Here is a 22,756-nt window from a genome sequence, read left to right on the forward strand (position 1 = left end):
GTGTTAATATGCTAAATTCATGATGCTAAATTATCTTCCATTCTCTCCTTGGAAGGTGCTCATCCCCATCTCCCTGTATGTTTCCATCGAGATCGTCAAACTGTGTCAAATCTTCTTCATCCAGAACGACGTGGACTTCTATAATGAGTATATGGACTCCAGGATCCAGTGTCGGGCCCTGAACATCACAGAGGACCTGGGTCAGATTCAGTATGTGTTCTCAGACAAGACTGGCACGCTGACAGAGAACAAGATGGTGTTCCGGCGCTGCACCATTGCTGGGGTCGAGTACCCCCACGAGGAAAATTGTGAGAAGTCAAAGTAAATTTTTCTACACAACACAACATTTTCCATCAGGGGTACTCATGATTCGGGTTGCAAAGGGAGGGTATATTACTGGAAACGTTCAAAGTTTACCAGTAAAATATCAGAATTTTAGTATCTTTCAGGGATTTTAGACATCTAGTGGCCCTTTTGGGTACTTCAGATTATCACAGGTGTATGTAATCATCTCTGGCCCTCTAAAATAATATATGATTTTTTTTTTATACCGTACCAGCCAAGTTTGGACACACCTACTCATTCAAGGGTTTGTCTTTATTTGGACTATTTTCTACATTGTAGAATAATAGCGAAGACATCACAACAATGAAATAACACATATGGATTCATGTAGTAACCAAAAAAGTGTTAAACAAATCAAAATATATTTTATATTCTTCAAAGTATCCACCCTTTGCCATGTTGACAGCTTTAGACACTCTTGGCATTCTCTCAACCAGCTTCACCTGGAATGCTTTTCCAACAGTCTTGAAGGAGTTCCCACATATGCTGAGCACTTGTTAGCTGCTTTTCCTTCACTCTGCCGTCCAACACATCCTAAACCATCTAAATTGGGTTGAGGAGGGCGATTGTAGAGGTCAGGTCATCTGATGCAGCACTCCATCACCCCTTCTTGGTCAAATAGCCCTCATACATCCTGGAGGTGTGTTTTGGGTCATTGTCCTGTTGAAAAACAAATGATAGTCCCACGAAGCGCAAACCAGATGGGATTGCGTATCGCTGCAGAATGCTTCGGTAGCCATGCTGGTTAAGTGTGGCTTGAATTCTAAATAAATCACTGACAGTGTCACCAGCAAAGCACCATCACACCTCCTCCTCCATGCTTCACGGTGGGAACCACACGTATGGAGATCATCCGCTCACCTACTCTGCGTCTCACAAAGAAACGGCGGTTGGAACCAAAACTCTCAAATTTGGACTCCTCAGACCAAAGGACAGATTTGCACCGGTCTAATGTCCATTGCTCGTGTTTCTTGGCCCAAGCAAATCTCTTATTATTGGTGTCCTTCAGTAGTGATTTCTTTGCAGCAATTCAACCATGAAGGCCTGATTCACACAGTCTCCTCTGAACAGTTGATGTTGAGATGTGTATGTTACTTGAACTCTATGAAGCATTTATTTGGGCTGCAATTTCTGAGGCTGGTAACTCTAATGAACGTATCCTCTGCAGCAGACGTAACGCTGGTTCTTCCTTTCCTGTGGCGGTCCTTTATGAGAGCCAGTTTCATTATAGCGCTTGATGGTTTTGCGACTGCACTTGAAGAAACTTTAAAAGTTCTTGAAATTTTCCCTATTGACTGACCTTCATGTCTTAAAGTAATGATGGACTGTTGTTTCTATTTGCTTATTGGAGCTGTTCTTGCCATAATATGGACTAGGTCTTTTACCAAAAAGGGCTCTCTTCTGTATACCACCCATACCTTGTCACAACACAACTGATTGGCTCAAACGCATTAAGAAGGAAAGAAATTCCACAAATGACCTGTTAACAAGGCACACCTGTTAATTGAAATGCATTCCAGGTGACTACCTCATGAAGCTGCTTGAGAGAATACCAAGAGTGTGTAAAGATGTCATCAAGGTGAAGGGTGGATACTTTGAAGAATCGCAAATATATTTTGATTTGTTTAACACTTTTTTTGGTTACTACATATTTCCATATGTGTTATTTCATAGTTTTGATGTCTTCACTATTGTTGTACAATGTAGAAAATTGTAAAAATAAAGAAAATCCCTGGAATGAGTCGGTGTGTCCAAACTTATGACTGGTACTGTATATTTTTAAATAAAATATGAGAAAGCTGTAAAACATTATGCTAAATGTAAACCATCAACTTAGTGAATAACATTGGTGTTTATTATGAGGGTTTCAGCATAAAATACCCTTTATATTTATTTTTCAAACTTCATTGATTAGATAATTATTTAATTAATTAGGCTATTTTCTCTTGAACCATATGATCTATCTACTAAACTCTATGGACACAGATATAATAAATGAATACTCTATATTTTTATTTAAAAAAAAAAAGTGTTATTCAAGTATAAATGACCAAAGTTATGACAAATTGCCATAGATTTTCTGTTAATTACCAAAATTACTGAAGATTGCGGTAACTTCGGTAAATTAACGGTAGCTTTGCAACCCTACTCATCAGTGATATAGTATTGTGAATGTTTGAAAATAAGAATATTTTTTTGTGGGTGCTTATTTGTCCTGAAATACCCTCGGGAGTGGCTCTAACCGCTAGGCTACCTGCCTCCCATGATACCATGACACTAAGGATTTTGTACAATGTATTTAACCATTTCTTTCGTCCTTCCCTGTCTGTCTTTATGGCAGCGAGGAGGCTTGAAGTGTACGAGGAGGATGAGGCGATGGGTTGCTCCCACACGCTCAAGTCACGTGCCAGCGCCAAGTCCCTGAGCTGCAAGTCACTCAGCTGCAACCGCAGCTCTGTGTCCCTGCACACACTGACAGGTCACTCTGAGGGGGAGGAGTCACCCAGCCCCACCTTGCCCCGACACAGCGCCTTCAGTAGCCCCATGGTGAAACTCATACACCCAGTGTTTATTAATCCATTTTCAATAAGACCCCTCAGGAGATGCACGTTTTTGTTCTCGCCAAGCACTAAGACACCTGATTCTTCTAATCAAGTCTTAGTGATTAGTTGATTCGTTGAATCACACACAACTGACGGCATGATATGAAATGTCTAATTCCTATTTTCCTGTCTTCCCTCAAGGAGAAGGATATAGTCCCAGACCCTTTCCTGGTTCAGAAGCTGAACTGTCTGTCCTCTCCACTCTTCCTTCTGAGGGACGCCAGTATGGAGCTCACCTACATCGTTGACTTCTTCATGGCTCTGGCCATCTGCAACACGGTAGTGGTGTCTTCTCCCAACCAGCCCCGCCATGTGGTACGTAACATAGCCTCAACTTAATTAAAGGAGGTAGATGTTTGCGGGGTTCGCACATGGTGCTTGAGGTGCTTAATTAAAGTACTTGAATTTGGCACTCTGAAATTCAAGCAATTCAAGTACTGCAAATCAGACATGTTCTCAGTTGGTACTTGAATTCAAATGAAAGAAGAGAAAATAATAAAAATATGTTAACATTATATAATTTAATATAATATGTGAGAAAAAAAATGGAAAATGTATTGGTCTTATGAATTCATTTCCAGGCAGAATGCCGAGTTTTATTTCCTCAAGTGTTTCGCACTCTGGTTTCCAGGTGAGATCGCTCATTCCACCCACACTGCCACTCAGCCAGGCAGGTACAGAACTGACTGATTTAGACGCCGCCAAACATCACATAGACAGTTAAAATGCCGGGCAAATGTAGATTCAATGTGTGTATGGAAAATGTCTGAGATCTTGAATTTCAGCTCATGAAACATGGGACCAACACTTTACATGTTGCGTTTTATATGTTTGTTTACCCATTTAATTTTTTTACCACTACATCACTGAACCCAACCAACCCACAACGTGTAATGTGCAAAAAATGTGTAAGACTTTGACTTTGTGAGCATGGGTGAATCGGCCCTGAAGGGGGAAAGACACAACGCTGCATTCTGCTTTGGCGCCAGTTCTACATTGACTTTTTCTCTCCAGAGCTTTTTAGCCTCGTTCAAGGAGCGCTCGCGATATTACGCTTCATCAAGTGGCAGCTGTACTTTTGCCGTTCTGTTGGATGTTCACATGCCGCTTCCTTCACACAGCCCACCCGCCCTTCTCGCGACCGGCAAGGTTAAAGCTGCCTGTCAGAAGCAAGATGCTTTTTTGTAACTATGTCACACCTGCTCTCGCTCTCCCTCTCGGCGGCCCATCATTACGCATACCTGTCACCATCGTTATGCACACCAGCGCTTCATGTGACTAATTTATTGCCTCCCCTATATCTGTCACTTCCTCAGTTTCTTCCCCGTGTCTGCATTAATGTTATTTTGTCCAGACTAATGTTATTTTGTCCAGACTCTGTCCTTGTTTTGTTTCATGTCCGTTATTTATTAAATATTCCCTCCCTGTACTTACTTCTCGTCTGGCTCAAACTATTAAGTAGTAGATTCCCAAATGCCCAATAAAAATACAATAGTCATTAAGCTGCAATAGGAAATGTGTGTTCACCAGTAGGTATGTCCCAAAGCTCTGCTCATCACTACTCAAATTACGTCATCAGTACTGACTTACCACTCATGTAAGTAGTAAAACACTTATTATTGAGGAGGACTTGTAAGGTAGTGATGAATATACCAAGTTCGTTTTTTTTGTTGAGGTTGTGGTGATATACTGCCATCTGGTGGCGACTAGAAACAATTGCATAATAGGAATAGGATTTGACATGGGTCCTCAGATCCTCAAAGTTCTACAGATGCACAATCGAGAGCATCCTGACTGGTTGCATCACTGCCTGGAATGGCAACTGCTCGGCCTCCGACCGCAAAGCATTATAGAGGGTAGTGCGAACAGCCCAGTACGTCACTGGTGCCAAGCTTCCTGCCATCCAGGACCTCTATACCAGGCGGTGTCAGAGGAAGGCCCTAAAAATTGTCTGACTCCAGCCATCCTAGTCATAGACTGTTCTCTCTGCTACCGCATGGCAAGCAGTACCGGAGCGCCAAGTCTAGGTCCAAGAGCCTGTTAAACAGCTTCTGCCCCCAAGCCATAAGACTACAGAACATCTAATCAACTGGCTACCCAGACTATTTGCACCCCCCCCCCCCTCCTCTTACACCACTGCTACTCTCTGTTATCATCTATGCATAGTCACTTTAATAACTCGACATACATGTACATACTACCTCAACTAACCGGTGCCCCCACACATTGACTCTGTACCGGTACCCCCTGTATATAGTCTATTGTTATTTTACTGCTGCTCTTTAATTACTTGTTACTTTTATTTCTTATTATCTGTATTTTTTAAAACTGTATTGCTTGTTAGAGGGTCGTAAGTAAGCATTTCACTGTAAGGTCTATCTATACCTGTTGTATTCGGCGCATGTGACTAATACAATTTTATTTGAACTATTGCAAATTGATGGTCCTTGAAAATAAATATTAGTGCTTGAAAAAGTACTTGAAAGTTGTCACTCTGGTATAAAGGATTTTGGAGACAGGCGCAGGAATACACAATAGGGGTTTTTAATACACCCATACAAAAACACTGGGCTGTACCCAAACAAAAGAGCGAGGGTAAACCTTGTTGACTGACACGGGACAATACCCGTAATTCACAATATATAAAGCATGCAGCATAACAGCTGCACCAACGCATAGGTACTCACACCACCAACGGACATGGGAACAATAACCGACAAAGACAGAGGGAACAGAGGGCACATATATAACATACTAATCAGGGGAAATGGGAACCAGGTGTGTGTGTAATCAGAAAAGACAGTCCGAGGTTGATGATAATGAATCCCGTTTAGTGAAGCCTAGAAAGCCGGTGACGTAGACCTCCGGAACAGAATGAGGATCAGTACCGGGGGGATCCGTGACAAAAGTCCTTGAATTTGACTTGCCACTTTCTGTACAAACCCTGTGTTTGCGATGTTTTAATTCCTAACAATGTCCATGTGTAGTCCTCAAAGGGGGAAAGCACATGCTGAATGTAACAAAAATGTATATGTTTGACCAGGGTTAGTGCCAATTCCATTTCAACTGATGTTGTCAATTACATTCCCAGGTCCAGGTGCCAGAGGTCTCCCGTACCCCCCTTAAATCCCTGGAGGACATCAAGATGCTGTTCCAGTGTTTTGGCCTCCCCCGCTTCTCCACACTCTCTCCTCCCCACACTACAGAGAGCCCTCGCAGCTTCACACGCAGGCTCTTTTCCAGGGGAAAAGCAGCCTCATTCACACCCAGCCCCTCCCCTACCCTCACCAAGCTGGGTACAGAGCCAGACGGGGAGCATAACCTTGAGGCCTCCATCCTAAGTATCAAACCAGGGCTGGATGGGGTCCCTGGAGAGGATGGGGACCAAGGGTATGAGGAGGAGGGAGAGCATGGCTCTTGGAAAGGTGAAGAGGACAAGATGTTCCACCTCAACCCGGGGGCCTGGAGCGGACTGGAGAACTCAAACGGAGCCGAAGGCCCTCCCAGTGAACCTGGGGCAGATGAACTGATCTATGAGGCGGAGAGCCCTGACGAGGCGGCTCTGGTCCACGCGGCCAGGGCCTACCGCTGCACCCTGCAGGGACGCTCACTCGAGCGCCTTCTGGTGGAGCTGCCAGGGATGGGCAGCCTGGCTGTGCGCCTGCTCCACATCCTGCCCTTCGACTCCACCCGCAAGAGGATGTCTGTGGTGGTCCGCCACCTACTCACCAAGCAGGTGGTGGTCTACACCAAGGGAGCAGACTCGGTCATCATGGACCTGGCAGAGTCACCTAAAGGTGCTGAGCAGTCAGACGGGAGACAGGGTCACATCAGAGAACAAACCCAGAAACACCTAGACAACTACGCCAGGGAAGGCCTTCGCACCCTCTGCATCGCTAAGAAGGTACAGACATCTACAGTGGTTAAACTTTTTAGCTTTGACCTTAAATACCACATTAATTCACATTTGTGTCTATGGAAAAAAGACTTGATAACTTAGAATAGTTGATTGTCCTCGTTAGAATAAATTATTTTTCACTTACTGGTGCATTGTGCTAACAGGTTTTGGAGGAGGAGGAGTATGACATTTGGTTGAAGCGTCATGCATTTGCAGAAACCAGTATAGAGAACAGAGAGGAGCTTCTACTGGAGTCTGCACAGAGACTGGAAACCAACCTCACCCTACTGGGTAAAACTCCACTGACATGTTTTCTTACACCATTAGGAGAATAAGGATGATTTATTTAATTTCTTGCCAAAGTATTAGTCATAGGGTACAAATCAATTAAAGGCACAGCCTGTAACTTTCATAGTCAACAGTGCTGCTCCTACACTCGTTTATAAACTGTGGTGGTGAATTCAAGGAGCAACTTGGTTAGGACTGTCCCCAACAAAACAATAATCTTGGCCAACCAAGAAGAGTCTGTTCTTTAGAATTTCAAAGATTTTTCCATATTAACACATCCTATGTCAGGGTTATTTTATATTATTTGGCTCCCATCATTTTTTAAAAATAATATTATAAAAAAATCTCGGACCCGACATGCAAAAAGTCCCAAGAAGGAAGTTACCCTACTTAAATAATGCAAAAGTTACATTTTAACTTCATTCATTAGGAGAGAGAATGCTGAAGGCAGTCAACTAATAAAGCAGGCAATGAACCATTTTGTGGTGCTGAAACGTAAAGTTGCAATCGCAGTGCAATCAATAGGAGGTGAACAGCACCTGGCGCTGAAAATATAGCTAACTTGTTATGCAAGTGGCGCACAGCAACATATCCAGAAAAACTACACCAGTTGAGTAATTCATTTCAACAATAATCTTCATTTTAATTTGACTTTACAAATAACAAGAGGGCTTAATTGGAGTCTATTTCTTCCAAGCCTATGCCTATATAAAATAGCCTACCTCAGCCAGTTAAGTTATGTGGCTTAACAGCATCTTTCACAAGAAAGAAATGGCAATAGAAGTGGGATTTTAAAAATTTATTAGGCCTACATAAAATTGCAACTGGCCAAAACTGTTGCATCTTACATAAAAAAATAATTTAAAGAAAAAAAAGTGATGTCTGAATGTCTGTATCGGGAGTCTTGTGATAACCTGCTCCTGTAAGGACCAAAAATACTGTCAGCTTGAGATCAGCTTGAGATCTAAATAGCCCTGGATAAGCACTCACAATAATGTTAGTATTTACAAAATACAGTCATATAGGCCACTGAGTTACTTACTCAATGAGAAAAGTTGCAGATCCACTCGGACACGATGTCGGATGAGATGGATGTGATTTTGATGTGCAGGCGGTCCTCCATTGACTTAACGTAAACTCACCCCATTCCGTACAAATGTGCGCAACCGCAACATTCAAACGAGGCTACAAAGAAAACGAATGGGACTGTAGCGACTGTGTTGACTTCAAAATCAGGGGTGTGATCTACGTTTCTATTCATGCGTTGATCGACATGGTAATGGCTCTATAGTATTGGAGAAAAGTTGAAAAAACTGACCCTCCGTTACATCGTGACGTGTCATGTCGTAACGTACAGTACGTATAAAGCAACTATTTCTGTCTTACAATCTCTCTCCACCAGGTGTAGCACTTCTCTCGTTTAAAAACAAGTCATGGACAGTGACGGGGTAAGGGGGTCATTTTTGCATCTTCACTGCAAGCGATCATCATTCTCAAAGCATCTGTTTACTTCTGAAGATCACTTTAGCACCGCCCTAAAAATCCGATTCAAATTCGACACAAACCTTCAAATAGGTATGTAATGACACATTATATAACCTCTTTATAGTGTTTTATTTACATTTTAGAGGCGATAAGGTGATAAGTTGGACAGATCGAGTGGGAAAAAAGCAATTTTCCCACACAACATCTCTCCTTCTCACTATCACGCATTAGTTTCGCTTCCCCACCCGCCATTTTTAAAAAGACCCGACGGGTCTCATTGCCTTCTTGAATCATGCAGAAACGGGCAGCGTGGGGGTTATATAATTGATTCTGTTGTAAAGGGGAGAAATTGTGCTTTACAATGGTATTGACATTAGTTGATCTGTAAGTATTATGTTTTTGGGGCGCTAAAATAAGGTCAATTGTACGGACCAAGGTGAGTGAGTTTACATTATATGAAAGCCGGTTCCTGTCGTGAGTCTATATTGCGTTCATAGAGGAAAAGGAGGACTCGCGTGTATAAGTCGATCCAAACATTGTTAGCACATAAAATGCAAGTTTCTTTATTGTGTTGTATTCCTCTGTGCATACCACCCAAAACACAAAAGGCACTCCCGAGCGCATCCCTGATTTGGCTCGATATCTGGAGTTCAATCAGCTCTGTTTGAATTGTGGCCTCATCCAGCAAGGGTATTGTTTTCTTAGCAAGGGAGGAGAATTCTCCACCTGGACGGACTGTGAGAGGATCACGTACAAACAATGATATCCTTGGGCAGATATGCTGTAGTCTTCAAATCTGGTGGAGAAGTTGTCCCTCAGCTGCTTGATGAAATCTTCCATCACCTCTGTGACAAATCTGCTATCTGGTCTCTCTGCCTGTCGTTTCTTCAGTGTGCTGAGGTGAAGTAGCCTTCCAGATGACAAGTCCAAATCGAATAACTCAAGCCTCCTAGTAAAGGCCTCAGGTTTTTCCACCATGTCCACCACTGTTTTCCCTCTTCCTTGTAACTGCAGATTTAACTTGTTTAAGTGACAAGAATATGTCAGCCAAAAAAGATGTGTGTAGCTTGCAGTTAATGCTTAAATTTCTCTGCGTCAGGCCTCTGTCTAGGGCGGGAATGCCACTTTGAAAGTTCCATGCTTAAATTCATAATGAAATCTGAGACACACTGGCTTGGCATTGGGAAAAATATTGGAAGATGAACATCTATGAACACATATCTACAGTATCTGTCCATTCTTTCACCTTTTGATACTTTTTGAGAGCGACATATTCTCTTGCTATCAAGCTAATTGTTCTGAACTAATGTTGACATTAAAAAAGTAGTGCAGCTTACAGTAGGCTATGTAGATATGTTTTTCCCCACCAATCAATGCACAGAGAAATAGACAAAAATAATAATTGAATAGAGACATTGGTGATTTTATGAGCGTAATCAGATCAAAATTATTATCTTATTGTCACTGAATTTATTATGTACTAATCAGATGTGTTCAAAAAAAGGCCTATTAATTGTGCTAATATTATATGCTAATTGTGGAATGACCATTCGGCTATTAGCTCAAAGAATTTGGCCCAAGGCCAAACCTAGTTGACGAGTCCTGTCCTATGTGTTTAAATCAAATATATTCACTGAGCTTGTTTGATGCTTTAAGCACACTGTTTGATTAAATAATTAAGACACACAAATGACTACAGCGAGCCCAACCAGCAATTGATTTGATTGTGCCGGGCCTGGCTCAGACTTTTTGCGCTGTGTTAAAAAAAAGAAAAGACAGCGAGTGACTGTGTGACTAGCACCCGTTTGTCTTTCTCTCCTCCCTGCTGCTCCCTGCTGCAGCGACCACCACAGAACATCAACGTGTTTATCGCGCTGTCCGTGTTGCGCGCTGTCCGTGTAGTTTTAAAACTAAAATGCTTGATTCCATTTCAAATCATGAATGATTGGTATGCTGTGTGATGACATAAACTAACGAATGAATGATTGATTGATGCAGTAGCCTATATAAGTTTTGAAATATAGGCCAAAGTAAGTTATGGTGTTAATGCTAAACCGGATGTGCTCTTAGGCCTACAGCTCAATGGTGGTTATACAAGGCTGCTATACTAAGCCTACTAATGATAATGACATTTCTTATGATCATAATAGTAATAATTACAATAAGAAGGAGATCAAGAAAAAGGAGTGTTATTATTGTTATTTTACAAATAATTTTTGGGACAATTTGGAACAGCGTAAACAGCATTAAATAAATTATGAATAATACCAGAGGGGCTGTTCTAACGAAAAACAGTTTAAAGCCTTTATTACAGCAAAGCAAAGATTAAAAGCAGCCGAATGCAAAATTGTTACTTGACATGTTGTTGCATGAGGCTTGGTGCACATGGAATCAGTAGGCTATTAAACAAACACTCAAACAGGATCTGTCTTATTTCTGTGAATACAGTACCAGTCAAAAGTTTGGACACACCTACTCATTCAAGGGTTTGTCTTTATTTAGACTATTTTCTAAATTGTAGAATAATAGTGAAGACATCAAAACTATGAAATAACATGTATGGAATCATGTAGTAACCAAAAAAGTGTTAAACAAATCAACAAATATTTTATATTTGAGATTCTTCAAAGTAGCCACCCTTTGCCTTGATGACAACTTTGCACACTCTTGGCATTCTCTCAAACAGCTTCATGAGGTAGAATGCATTTCAATGCAGAATGCACCTGGAATGCATTTCAATTAACAGGTGTGCCTTCTTAAAAGTTACTTTGTGGAATTTCTTTCCTTAATGTGTTTGAGACAATCAGTTGTGTTGTGACAAGGTATGGGTGGTATACAGAAGATGGCCCTATTTGGTAAAAGACCAAGTCCATATTATGGCAAGAACAACTCAAATAAGCAAAGAGAAACAACAGTCCATCATTACCTTAAGAGATGAAGGTCAGTCAATCAGGAAAATGTCAAGAACTGTAACGATCGTCTTCGGAAGAAAGAGAGGAGGACCAAAGCGCAGCGTGGTAAGTGTTCATGATGATGTTTTTAATTAAACTCAGAACACTAAACAAAACAATAAACGATGTGAACAAACAAAACAGTACCGTGTGGCGACAAACACTGACACGGAAGACAAACACCCACAAACCAAAAGTGAAACCCAGGCTACCTAAGTATGATTCTCAATCAGGGACAACGATTGACAGCTGCCTCTGATTGAGAACTATACCAGGCCGAACTCAAAACCCCAACATAGAAAAACATACATAGACTGCCCACCCCAACTCACGCCCTGACCATACTAAATAAAGACAAACCAAAGGAAATAAAGGTCAGAACGTGACAGTACACCCCCCCCGTCCCCCCCCCAAGCTGCGGACTCCGGCTGCAAAACCTGAACCTATAGGGGAGGGTCTGGGTGGGCGTCTGTCCGCGGTGGCGGCTTTTGTCCGCCTCCTTAACCTCCCCCGTGGCCTCTTACGAGCGGCGATCCTAACCGCCGACCTTGGCCTGGGACAGGACTGAGGGACGCCTCTGGACTGAGGGACGCCTCTGGACTGAAAGGCGCCTCTGGACTGAAAGGCGCCTCTGGACTGAGGGGCAGCTGCGGACTGAGGGGCAGCTGCGGACTGAGGGGCAGCTGCGGACTGAGGGGCAGCTCCGGACTGACGGGCGGCTCTGGCGGCTCCTGACTGGCGGGCGGCTCCTGACTGGCGGGCGGCTCCTGACTGGCGGGCGGCTCCTGACTGGCGGGCGGCTCTGGCGGCTACTGACTGGCGGGCGGCTCTGGCGGCTCCTGACTGGCGGGTGGCTCTGGCGACTCCTGACTGGCGGGCGGCTCTGGCGGCTCCTGACTGACGGCTCTAGCGGCTCCTGACTGACGGGCGGCTCAGGACAGACGAGCGGCTCTGACGGCTCAGGACAGATGGGCGGCTCTGACGGCTCAGGACAGACGGGCAGTTCAGGCGGCTCAGGACAGACGGGCAGTTCAGGCGGCGCTGGACAGACGGGCAGTTCAGGCGGCGCTGGACAGACGGGAAGCTCAGGCGGCGCTGGACAGACGGGCAGCTCTGTAGGGAGGAGACGGAGAGACAACCTGGTGCGTTGGGCTGCCACAGGACCCACCAGGCTGGGGAGACCTTCAGGAGGCTTGGTGTTAGGAGGAGGCACCTGAAGGACCGGGCTGTGGGGGAGCACTGGAACTCTGGTGCGCAGCCTTGGCACCACTCCCCCAGGCTGGATAACTACTCTAGCCCGGACCCTCCAGAATGCAGGCACAGGTTGAACCGGGCTGTGGGTGAGCACTGGAGATCTAGTGCCTACTACGCGCACCTCTCCCTTAGGCTCCACTCCCACATTTGCCCGGCACGAGCAGAGCGCAGGCATACAACGCACTGCACCCTCCCAGCACCCCGGAGACACAGCACGCAGAGCCGGCGCAGGATACCCTGGACCGAAACGGCGTACCGGCGACCAGACATGCTGAGCAGGCACCATACACCCTGGCTGGATGCCCACACTCGCATGACACTTTCGGGGGGCTGCCCTATAGCGCACCGGGCTATAGGCACGTACTGGCGACACCGTGCGCTTAACCGCATAACACGGTGCCTGACCAGTAACGCGCTGCTTATAATAAGCACGAGGAGTGAGCTCAGGTCTGCTACCTGGCTTAGCCACACTCCCCGTGTGTCCCCCCAAAACAATTTTTGGGGGGGCTGCCTCTCGTACCTGTCGCGCTGCCGTGCTGCCTCCATTCGCTGGTATCCCTCCTCACACTGCTCCAGAGAATCCCAGGCGGGCTCCGGCACTCTCCCTGGGTCGACCGACCACCTGTCTATCTCCTCCCAAGTAGTGACATAGTCCAGATCTCGCTCCCATGTCCAGGAGTCCTGTGACCGCTGCTGCTGCCCGTTACCACGCTGCTTGGTCCTTTTGTGGTGGGTGTTTCTGTAACGATCGTCTTCGGGAGAAAGAGAGGAGGACCAAAGCGCAGCGTGGTAAGTGTTCATGATGATGTTTTTAATTAAACTCAGAACACTAAACAAAACAATAAACGATGTGAACAAACGAAACAGTACCGTGTGGCGACAAACACTGACAAGGAAGACAAACACCCACAAACCAAAAGTGAAACCCAGGCTACCTAAGTATGATTCTCAATCTGGGACGATTGACAGCTGCCTCTGATTGAGAACCATACCAAGCCGAACTCAAAACCCCAACATAGAAAAACACACATAGACTGCCCACCCCAGCTCACGCCCTGACCATAATAAATAAAGACAAAACAAAGGAAATAAAGGTCAGAACGTGACAAGAACTTTTAAAGTTTCTTCAAGTGCAGTCGCAAAAACCATTAAGCACTATGATGAAACTGTCTCTCATGAGGACCCAGAGTTAACTCTGCTGCAGAGGATAAGTTCATTAGAGGTACCAGCCTCAGAAATTGCAGCCCAAATAAATGCTTCATAGAGTTCAAGTAACAGACACATCTCAACATCAACTGTTCAGAGGAGACTGCGTGAATCAGGCCTTCATGGTCGAATTGCTGCAAAGAAACCACTACTGAAGGACACAATAAGAAGAAGAGACTTGCTTGGGGAAAGAAACATGAGCAATGGACATTAGACTGGTGGAAATCTGTCCTTTGGTCTGATGAATACAAATTTGAGATTTTTGGTTCCAACCGCCGTGTCTGTGAGATGCAGAGTAGGTGAGCGGATGATCTCCGCATGTGTGGTTCCCACCGTGAAGCATGGAGGAGGAGGTGTGATGGTGTGGGGGTGCCTTGCTGGTGACACTGTCAGTGATTTATTTAGAATTCAAGGGACACTTAACCAGCATGGCTACCACAGCATTCTGGTGCAATATGCCATCCCATCTGGTTTGCGTTTAGTGGGACTATCATTTGTTTTTCAACAGGACAATAACCCAAAACACACCTCCAGGATGTGTGAGGGCTATATGACCAAGAAGGGGAGTGATGGAATGTTTTGATGTCTTCACTATTATTCTACAATGTAGAAAATAGTAAAAATAAAGTAAAACCCTGGAATGAGTAGGTGTGTCCAAACTTTTGACTGGTACTGGATATATATATTTTTTGCTACTGCTCGACTAAAGACATTTCGGCCAACCAACAGCCTATCGACCAAACAATCGACCAGTCGACTAAATGGGGTCACCCCTAAACTTGGTTAGGGGCTAGCAACAACCATTTGCAATGGCTGACTGCAGTGATACTGTTTCTGTCGCCAGGGGCAACAGGGATTGTGGATAGACTGCAGGAAGAGGTGCCAGAGACCATTGAGGCACTACAGAGAGCAGGGGTCAAAGTATGGGTCCTCACAGGGGACAAACAAGAGACTGCCATAAATATTGCCTGTGCCTGCAAACTGCTCAGGACCACAGACCAACTGCTGACTGCTAACTGTGGTAGCAAGGTGAATGTTATTCTGTTGTTTTAAATTATTTGTCCTTCTTCAAAATGCGTTCCTGTCATCCTGCTGTCAATCTTCCTCATCCTGTCTTGTCTCTCTTCAGGAGGCCTGCAAGGCCTTGTTGCTGGAGCTGCGGGCGGAGGTGGAGCGTGGCGAGGCAGCTGAGGGCACGTCAGGCTTCACCCTGGTGGTGGACGGGCGCACGCTGGACTTCGCCCTGCAGGAGGACCTGAAAGGGGACTTCCTGGAGCTGAGCCGGCGCTGCAGGTCCGTGGTCTGCTGCCGTTCCACTCCACTTCAGAAGAGCCATGTGGTACAACTGGTACGGGACCAGCTCCGAGTTATGACCCTCGCCATAGGTCAGTGGAAGTCGGTAACACTTAATTAAATGATAAGTCCAGGATATATAAACATTTATAAGGCAGTAGAAATAGGCCTGTCTTAGTGCTTCCAATCTAGATTTCTTAAGTCTGGGGCATCCTTTTTGTCCAGGTGATGGAGCCAATGATGTCAGTATGATCCAGGTGGCAGATGTTGGCATTGGGATATCTGGCCAGGAGGGCATGCAGGCTGTGATGTCCAGTGACTTTGCCATCTCCAGGTTTAAACACCTTCGCAAGCTGCTGTTGGTCCATGGCCACTGGTGCTACACACGCCTGGCCAACATGATTCTCTACTTCTTCTACAAGAATGTGGTAAGAACATCTCTCACTCACCCCAGGCACACATACATTCACTATCTCTGTCTTTATTTTCTCTTCCTCCCTCCCTTTGTCCCTCTCTCTTCCTGTATGTGTAGATGTATGTGAATCTGCTGTTCTGGTACCAGTTCTTCTGTGGTTTCTCGGCGAGCGCCATGACCAACTCCTGGGTGCTCATCATCTTCAACCTCCTCTTCACCTCCGCCCCTCCCCTTCTCTACGGGATCCTGGACAAAGACGTGTCTGCAGACACCCTCATTAAGTTACCGGAACTCTACAAATCCGGACAGAATTCCAAGGTGTGTTAAGGCGGAAGCTGGATGTATTAGAACAATGATTTCCAACTCTGGTCCTTGGGTATATTTTTGTTGTAGCCCAGCACTAACACATACACTCATTGATATGTTTTATTTATGTATCTGTCCAGGCCTACCTCCCTTCTACCTTTTGGCTGACGATGCTGGACGCTCTTTACCAAAGCCTTGTCTGTTTCTTCATTCCTTACTTTGTGAGTAGATTTCCACAAATAGTGTTATTGCCATTGATCTATTATGTTTTGATACATATACCCTGAGAAGGGGTCAGTGAGGTGGTGTTGTTCTCTCTAGTCTGGGAGTAGTTTAAGTTGAATAGGGCATCATGCCATACCCTGCCTTTAAAGGCTTGACAGGACTTCCTTATTTTTGGTCAGGCATATGCAGGGTCAGATGCAGACATGCTCTCCTTTGGGTCTCCCATCAATGCCTCGGCCCTCCTCATCATCCTACTACACCAGGTCATCGAGAGCCGCACACTGGTGAGAATCACACCTTACCTGACACACCCATAGGTTGATAATGACAATGCATTTACAGTGCATTCAGAAAGTATTCAGACCCCTTGATTTTTTTTACACATTTTATTACGTTACAGCCTTATTCTAATATGGACACAATTATTTTGGGGGGTGGGAATGCCACTTGGAAAGTTCCATGCTTAAATTCATAATGAAGTCTGAGATTGAATTATTTGTAAACAGTGACATTTTCATTGCAAATAAGACACACTGGCTTGGCATTGGGAAAATATTGTAAGATGAAAACATCTCTTTCCATTCTTCCCTGAAACTTCAAATTTCACCTTTCTTTTGATACTTTTTGAGAGCAACATTATTTTGCTTTCAAGTTAATTGTTCTGAACATATGTTCCCCTTAAAACAAGTAGTGGAGCCTACAGTAGGCTATGTACAGTGCATTCAAAAAGTATACAGACCTCTTAACTTTTACCACATTTTGTTATGTTACAGCCTTATTCTAAAAAATGTTTTTTTTATTTCCCTCAATCTACACAACACCCCATAATGACAACGCGAAAACAGGTTTTTAGAAGAAAAAAAAATGTATTACCTTATTTACATAAGTATTCAGACCCTTTGCTATAAGACTCGAACTTGAGCTCAGGTGCATCCTGTTCCCATTGATCATCCTTTAGATGTTTCTACAACTTGATTGGAGTCCACCTGTGGTGAATTCAATTGATTGGACATGATTTGGAAAGGCACACACCTGTCTATATAAGGTCCCATAGTCGACAGTGCATGTCAGAGCAAAAACCAAGCCATGAGGTCGAAGGAATTGTCCGTAGAGCTCTGAGACAGGATTGTGTCGAGGTACAGATCTGAGGAAGGGTACCAAAACAGTTCTGCAGCATTGAGGGTCCCCAAGAACACCGTGGCCTCCGTTATTCTTAAATGGAAGAAGTTTGGGACCACCAAGACTCAACCTAGAGCTGTCTGCCTGGCCAAACTGAGCAATATTTCGCAACAAAGCATCCTTTACTCATGCTGCCAAACTTACCCTCTTAAAACTGACAATCCTACCGATCCTCGACTTCGGCGATGTCATTTACAAAATAGCCTCCAACACTCTACTCAACAAATTGGATGCAGTCTATCACAGTGCCATCCGTTTTGTCACCAAAGCCCCATATACTACCCACCACTGCGACCTGGCCCTCGCTTCATACTCATCACCAAACCCACTGGCTCCAGGTCATCTACAAGTCTCTACTAGGTAAAGCCCCGCCTTATCTCAGCTCACTGGTCACCATAGCAGCACCCACCCTTAGCACGCGCTCCAGCAGGTATATCTCACTGGTCACCCCCAAAGCCAATTCTTCCTTTGGCCGCCTTTCCTTCCAGTTCTCTGCTGCCCATGACTGAAACGAACTGCAAAAATCTCTGAAGCTGGAGACTCTTACCTCCCTCACTAGCTTTAAGCACCAGCTGTCAGAGCAGCTCACAGATCACTGCACCTGTACATAGCTCCTCTGTAAATAGTCCATCCAATTTCCCTCATCCCCATACTGTATTTATTTATTTATCTTGTTCCGTTGCACCCCAGTATCTCAACTTGCACATTCATCTGCTGCACATCTACCATTCCAGTGTTTAATTGCTATATTATAATTACTTTGCCACCATGGCCTATGTATTGCCTTTACCTCTCTTATCCTACCTCATTTGCACATGCTGTATACAGATTTTTCTACTGTATTATTGATTGTATGTTTGTTTATTCCATGTGTAACTCTGTGTTGTTGTATGTGTCGAACTGCTTTGCTTTATCTTGGCCAGGTCGCAGTTACAAATGAGAACTTGTTCTCAACTAGCCTACCTGGTTAAATAAAGGTGAAATAAATAATAAATATTAAAAAATTTGGGGGAGATGGGCCTTGGTCAGGGAGGTGCCCAAGAACTTGATGGTCACTCTGACAGAGCTTCAGAGTTCCTCTGTGTAGATGGTAGAACCTTCCATCAGGCCTTTATGGTAGAGTGGCCAGACGGAAGCCACTCCTCAGTAAAAGGCACATGACAGCCTGCTTGGAGTCTCAGACCATGAGAAACAAGATTCTCTGGTCTGATGAAACCAAGATTGAACTCTTTGGCCTGAATGCCAAGAGTCACGTCTGGAGTAAACCTGGTACCATCCCTTCCGTGAAGCATGGTGGTGGCAGCATAATGTGGGGAGGTTTTTCAGCGACAGGGACTTGGAGCCTAGTCAGGATCGAGTGAAAGATGAATGAAGGAAAGTACAGAGAGATCCTTGATGAAAATCTACTCCAGAGCGCTCCGGACCTAGTCTTCCAACAGGACAATGACCCTAAACACACAGCCAAGACAACGCAGGAGTGGCTTCGGGACAAGTCTCTGAATGTCCTTGAGTGGCCCAGCCAGAGCCCGGACATGAACCCAATCGAACATCTCTGGAGAGACCTGAAAATAGCTGTGCAGCGATGCTCCCCATCCAACCTGACAGAGCTTGAGAGGATCTGCAGAGAAGAATAGGAGAAACTCCCCGAATACAGGTGTGCCAAGCTTGTAGCGTCATACCCAAAAAGACTTGAGGCTGTAATTGTTTGTTTTTATACATTTGCTAACATTTCCTAAAACCTGTTTTCACTTTGTCATTATGGGGTAATGTGTGTAGATTGATGAGGGGGGAAAAACTATTTAATCATTTTTAGAATAAGGCTGTAACGTAACATGTGGAAAAAGTCAAGGGGTCTGAATACATTTTACAAATGCACTGTATTGAGCACTTTTGACTAGGTCTCAATGCCTTCACATTTTGAAGGGGGCAACTCATGGGTTCAAGTTGTGAATAAGTGCACCTGGGATCGTGTCTGAATATTCCCGTTCCATGTTATGTACTCTATTTATATTCATGTGTTGATCTGTGCTATGTTCCTGTGTTACAGACATGGCTACATGTGTTAGTGCTGGTGGGTAGTGCTCTCTTCTACTTCTCTTTCACCCTGGTCTTCAGTGTGGTGTGTGTGACGTGTAGTCCCCCCACCAATCCCCTTGGTGTGGACAAGCTACAGATGTCCCAACCAATCTTCTATGGAGTGTGTGCCCTCACCACCGTGGTGGCACTGCTACCAAGGTATACACACCAACAGTAGTGCCAACCTTTTTCAGACACAATCACTGCTCGATTTGAGACCATGTCATAAAAAACATATTTTTTGTAAATCGTTTTTTAAACCTTTTCTACCTTCCCTCACTGTCACTCTTTCAGATTCCTGTTCCATGCATTGCGCAACAGCATCTCCCCCTCTGACACACTGAAGGCTGCTCTGATGGACCAGCTCAACCCAGACAACTACTGTAGGAGGATCCAGCACTGGAACCAGACCCAGGCCCAGAGTAAAGCCAGGGGTCTCGTCATCAACGTGGAAGACTTGGACATCAAGATCCCTGACTTTATACTCCCTAAAGAGCTGAAGGAATGCAGAGCTGCCACTGGCTCTGTGCTCTCCTGACCTCAGAGGCTACAGGAGGTGGCAACCATAGAAATAGAAAGAAAAGAATAGTCCCATTCAAGTCATTGATGGCATAATTGGTGGACATGTGGCCATTGTGAGTGTACGCATAGGAGCAAAGAAGGAAGTAAAAGCAGGAAGTAAAAGCTGGAAGTGTACCCATCAATCTGTGCTGTGATTTGTTGAATTAACTCAACTGACATTATAAAAAGTACATTCCATTTCATGAGCCACATCAGTTAGAATCATTTGAATGAACATTATACATTAACATGGAAATTATTTAATCACAATAGCAGGCAGCCATTGCTAGAGTACCCATGAGTTTACCAGTCAAATTGCAAGGGTTAGAGGTTCCAAGCCTGTGCTATTCATTATTTACATGGTGGCTACAAGGTTCAACCCTAACACCCTTCAAAGCTAGCTGCCTTGCATGCGTTGCTCACTGGTGATGGTTAAGATCACCATGCTGTCTATCCAGGGAAAAGAGATGGATGTTTCTCACATGTGCCTAGAGTTGCATTAACATGGAGTCATGGTCCCTTGATTAAATATTCGTGATGTGGACACCTAGATATTAATAAATGTGTGTCTGCTGTACGGTAGGACTTTGACACAATCCAGTGTCCATGGTGAAGAGGCCCCTTCACAGTGCACCTTACCCGAACACTGCGAGGTGTGGTCCACTCTGGCCCTCTTCAGTGTGCACTGAGCATGTAGAGAACAGAATGCTATTAGTTATCATTATTAGTTATTGAGCTGCGTACACTTATTTTTAAAGTTAGCATCAAGCTATGACTCCTTTTGTGTTTAGGCACAACTCTTCGACGTTGGCGTTTCTTAAACAAACACTCCAAAATAACATTGTAAATTATGCATATGAACCTTGGACACAGAGGTCCCATTGAAGGGCTAGACCAAATCAAAATGCTGTAAAGTGTCCTTTTCTTTCTGAATCGCACTTGAATTCATTTTGACTGGAGTTGAAATGGATTTGGCATGGACCTGACCTTTCTCACCACTGTTTTCCTCTGACCTGTAGTTGAGTAAAGCAGTCCACTAAAACATGGGATATATTTATTTAACATGTATTTCCTTGTTGAGATACAATCTCTTTTTGAGAAAGTCCTGACCAAAGTGACAGCACACGTTTAGTTACAAGACAAGAACCAAAATGCTATGTACAGTTACACACTGACACAATGAAAATGAAATGTGGGAATTGATTGAAGGCTTGGGGTTTCAAAAGCAAGACAACCAAAAGTGCAACTTAGTAGGCCTAAGTGCAGGAGGAGGATTCAGGTATGGCGCTCTATATGTGAAGTAGGCTTCAGTAAAAATACTTTAAAGCACTACTTAAGTTGTTTTTTGGGGATATCTTTACTATTTATATTTTTGACAACTTTTACTTTACTACATTCCTAAAGAAAACAATGTACTTTTTACTCCATACCTTTTCTCTGACACCCAAAACAATCATTACATTTTGAATGCATAGCAGGACAGGAAAATTGTCCAATTCACACACTTCACACATCAAGAGAACATCCCTGGTCATCCCTACTGCCTCTGATCTGGCAGACTCACTAAACACAAATGCTTTGTTTGTAAATTATGTGTTTGAGTGTGCCCCTGGCTATCTGTAAATTAAAAAACACATTGTGGTTTGCTTAATATAAGGAATTTGAAATGATTTATACTTTTGATACTTAAGTATATATTTAGCAATTACATTTACTTTTAATACTTAAGTATACTTAAAACCAAATACTTTTAGACTTTTACTCAAGTAGCATTTTACTGGGTGACTTTCACTTTTACTTGAGTCATTTTCTATCAAGGTATCATTAAGTATGACAATTGGGTACTTTTTCCACCACTGGAAATAGGCTTTACAAATGTTCTCTTGAGTTTGCCTGGATATGGCATTGGCATTTATATCTACTTCTGAGAAGTGACGTTTTTCTCTACCACATGCAATTCTGACCTGGTTTGGTCTTTTTTAGACAGACCATCCTCAGTATTTTATGTGGTAACATTAGACTGATGTATTTTTTTTATAATAAATTTTTACAGTACAATCCTGCATATCAAATCCTGTACAACATGGCAAAGGCAGCTGATTTGAATATAGTCCAATTGAAAAAGTTTCAGAGCAATGATTAGAAGTCATTATTTTATATGAACTTAATTCCAAATGTGTGTACTGTATCAGATATTGGTATAAATACATTAGCAACTCACGTGTTCTGTGTCATGTTAATTATTTGAGTTTAGTGTTATTAAACGTCTGATGTTAATTTGTGTACAATAATTTGGGTTATTATAAAGACAGAAACTACTTCATTAGCCTAATATTCTAAACAAGGGTAAATGGGGCCTGAGTCAACCCTGCTAGCTCCCTCCCCTCCTCTACCTCCCTCCATCTTTCTTTTAAAATGTGGATAAAGAACAGTTTAATCCTACAAACTGGACCCGTTGAGATCACAGTAGGCACATGACTATGGCACAGACATTACTACAGTAGGCCTACAGTTTTACATTTTTGTTGTGCCGTGTCTGCTTAGAACTTCCTCATCATTTCCGTTTAGTCAGCGTGTGTGTAGGATTTCGGTTGGTGCTTTAAGAATGTTGAGTCGACTCCGTAGCCTGACAAGTGGAGAATCGCACAGGTGATTAATTGCCATCGTTTTC

At 43.9% G+C, this 22,756-nt stretch overlaps 1 protein-coding gene across 4 annotated transcripts in view; it reads left to right on the plus strand.

Annotated features, from left to right (window-relative positions):
- Positions 1–22,305, plus strand: part of LOC129813021 (phospholipid-transporting ATPase VD-like) — a 48,203-nt gene extending 25,898 nt beyond the window's left edge. For all 4 annotated transcript variants that reach the window (XM_055865144.1, XM_055865143.1, XM_055865146.1 and 1 more), the window contains 13 exons: positions 56–308; positions 2,687–2,892; positions 3,090–3,263; positions 6,040–6,852; positions 7,011–7,137; positions 14,875–15,059; positions 15,160–15,415; positions 15,549–15,751; positions 15,856–16,056; positions 16,185–16,265; positions 16,449–16,553; positions 19,496–19,683; positions 19,819–22,305. In XM_055865144.1, the coding sequence (XP_055721119.1) occupies positions 56–308; positions 2,687–2,892; positions 3,090–3,263; positions 6,040–6,852; positions 7,011–7,137; positions 14,875–15,059; positions 15,160–15,415; positions 15,549–15,751; positions 15,856–16,056; positions 16,185–16,265; positions 16,449–16,553; positions 19,496–19,683; positions 19,819–20,062 (3,036 nt within the window). In that variant the 3' untranslated portion in view covers positions 20,063–22,305. The remainder of the gene's footprint in view (positions 1–55; positions 309–2,686; positions 2,893–3,089; positions 3,264–6,039; positions 6,853–7,010; positions 7,138–14,874; positions 15,060–15,159; positions 15,416–15,548; positions 15,752–15,855; positions 16,057–16,184; positions 16,266–16,448; positions 16,554–19,495; positions 19,684–19,818) is intronic.
- Positions 22,306–22,756: the final 451 nt, after the last annotated feature.

This window comes from Salvelinus fontinalis, chromosome 16, assembly GCF_029448725.1.
Source record: "Salvelinus fontinalis isolate EN_2023a chromosome 16, ASM2944872v1, whole genome shotgun sequence".
Taxonomy (NCBI): domain Eukaryota; kingdom Metazoa; phylum Chordata; class Actinopteri; order Salmoniformes; family Salmonidae; genus Salvelinus; species Salvelinus fontinalis.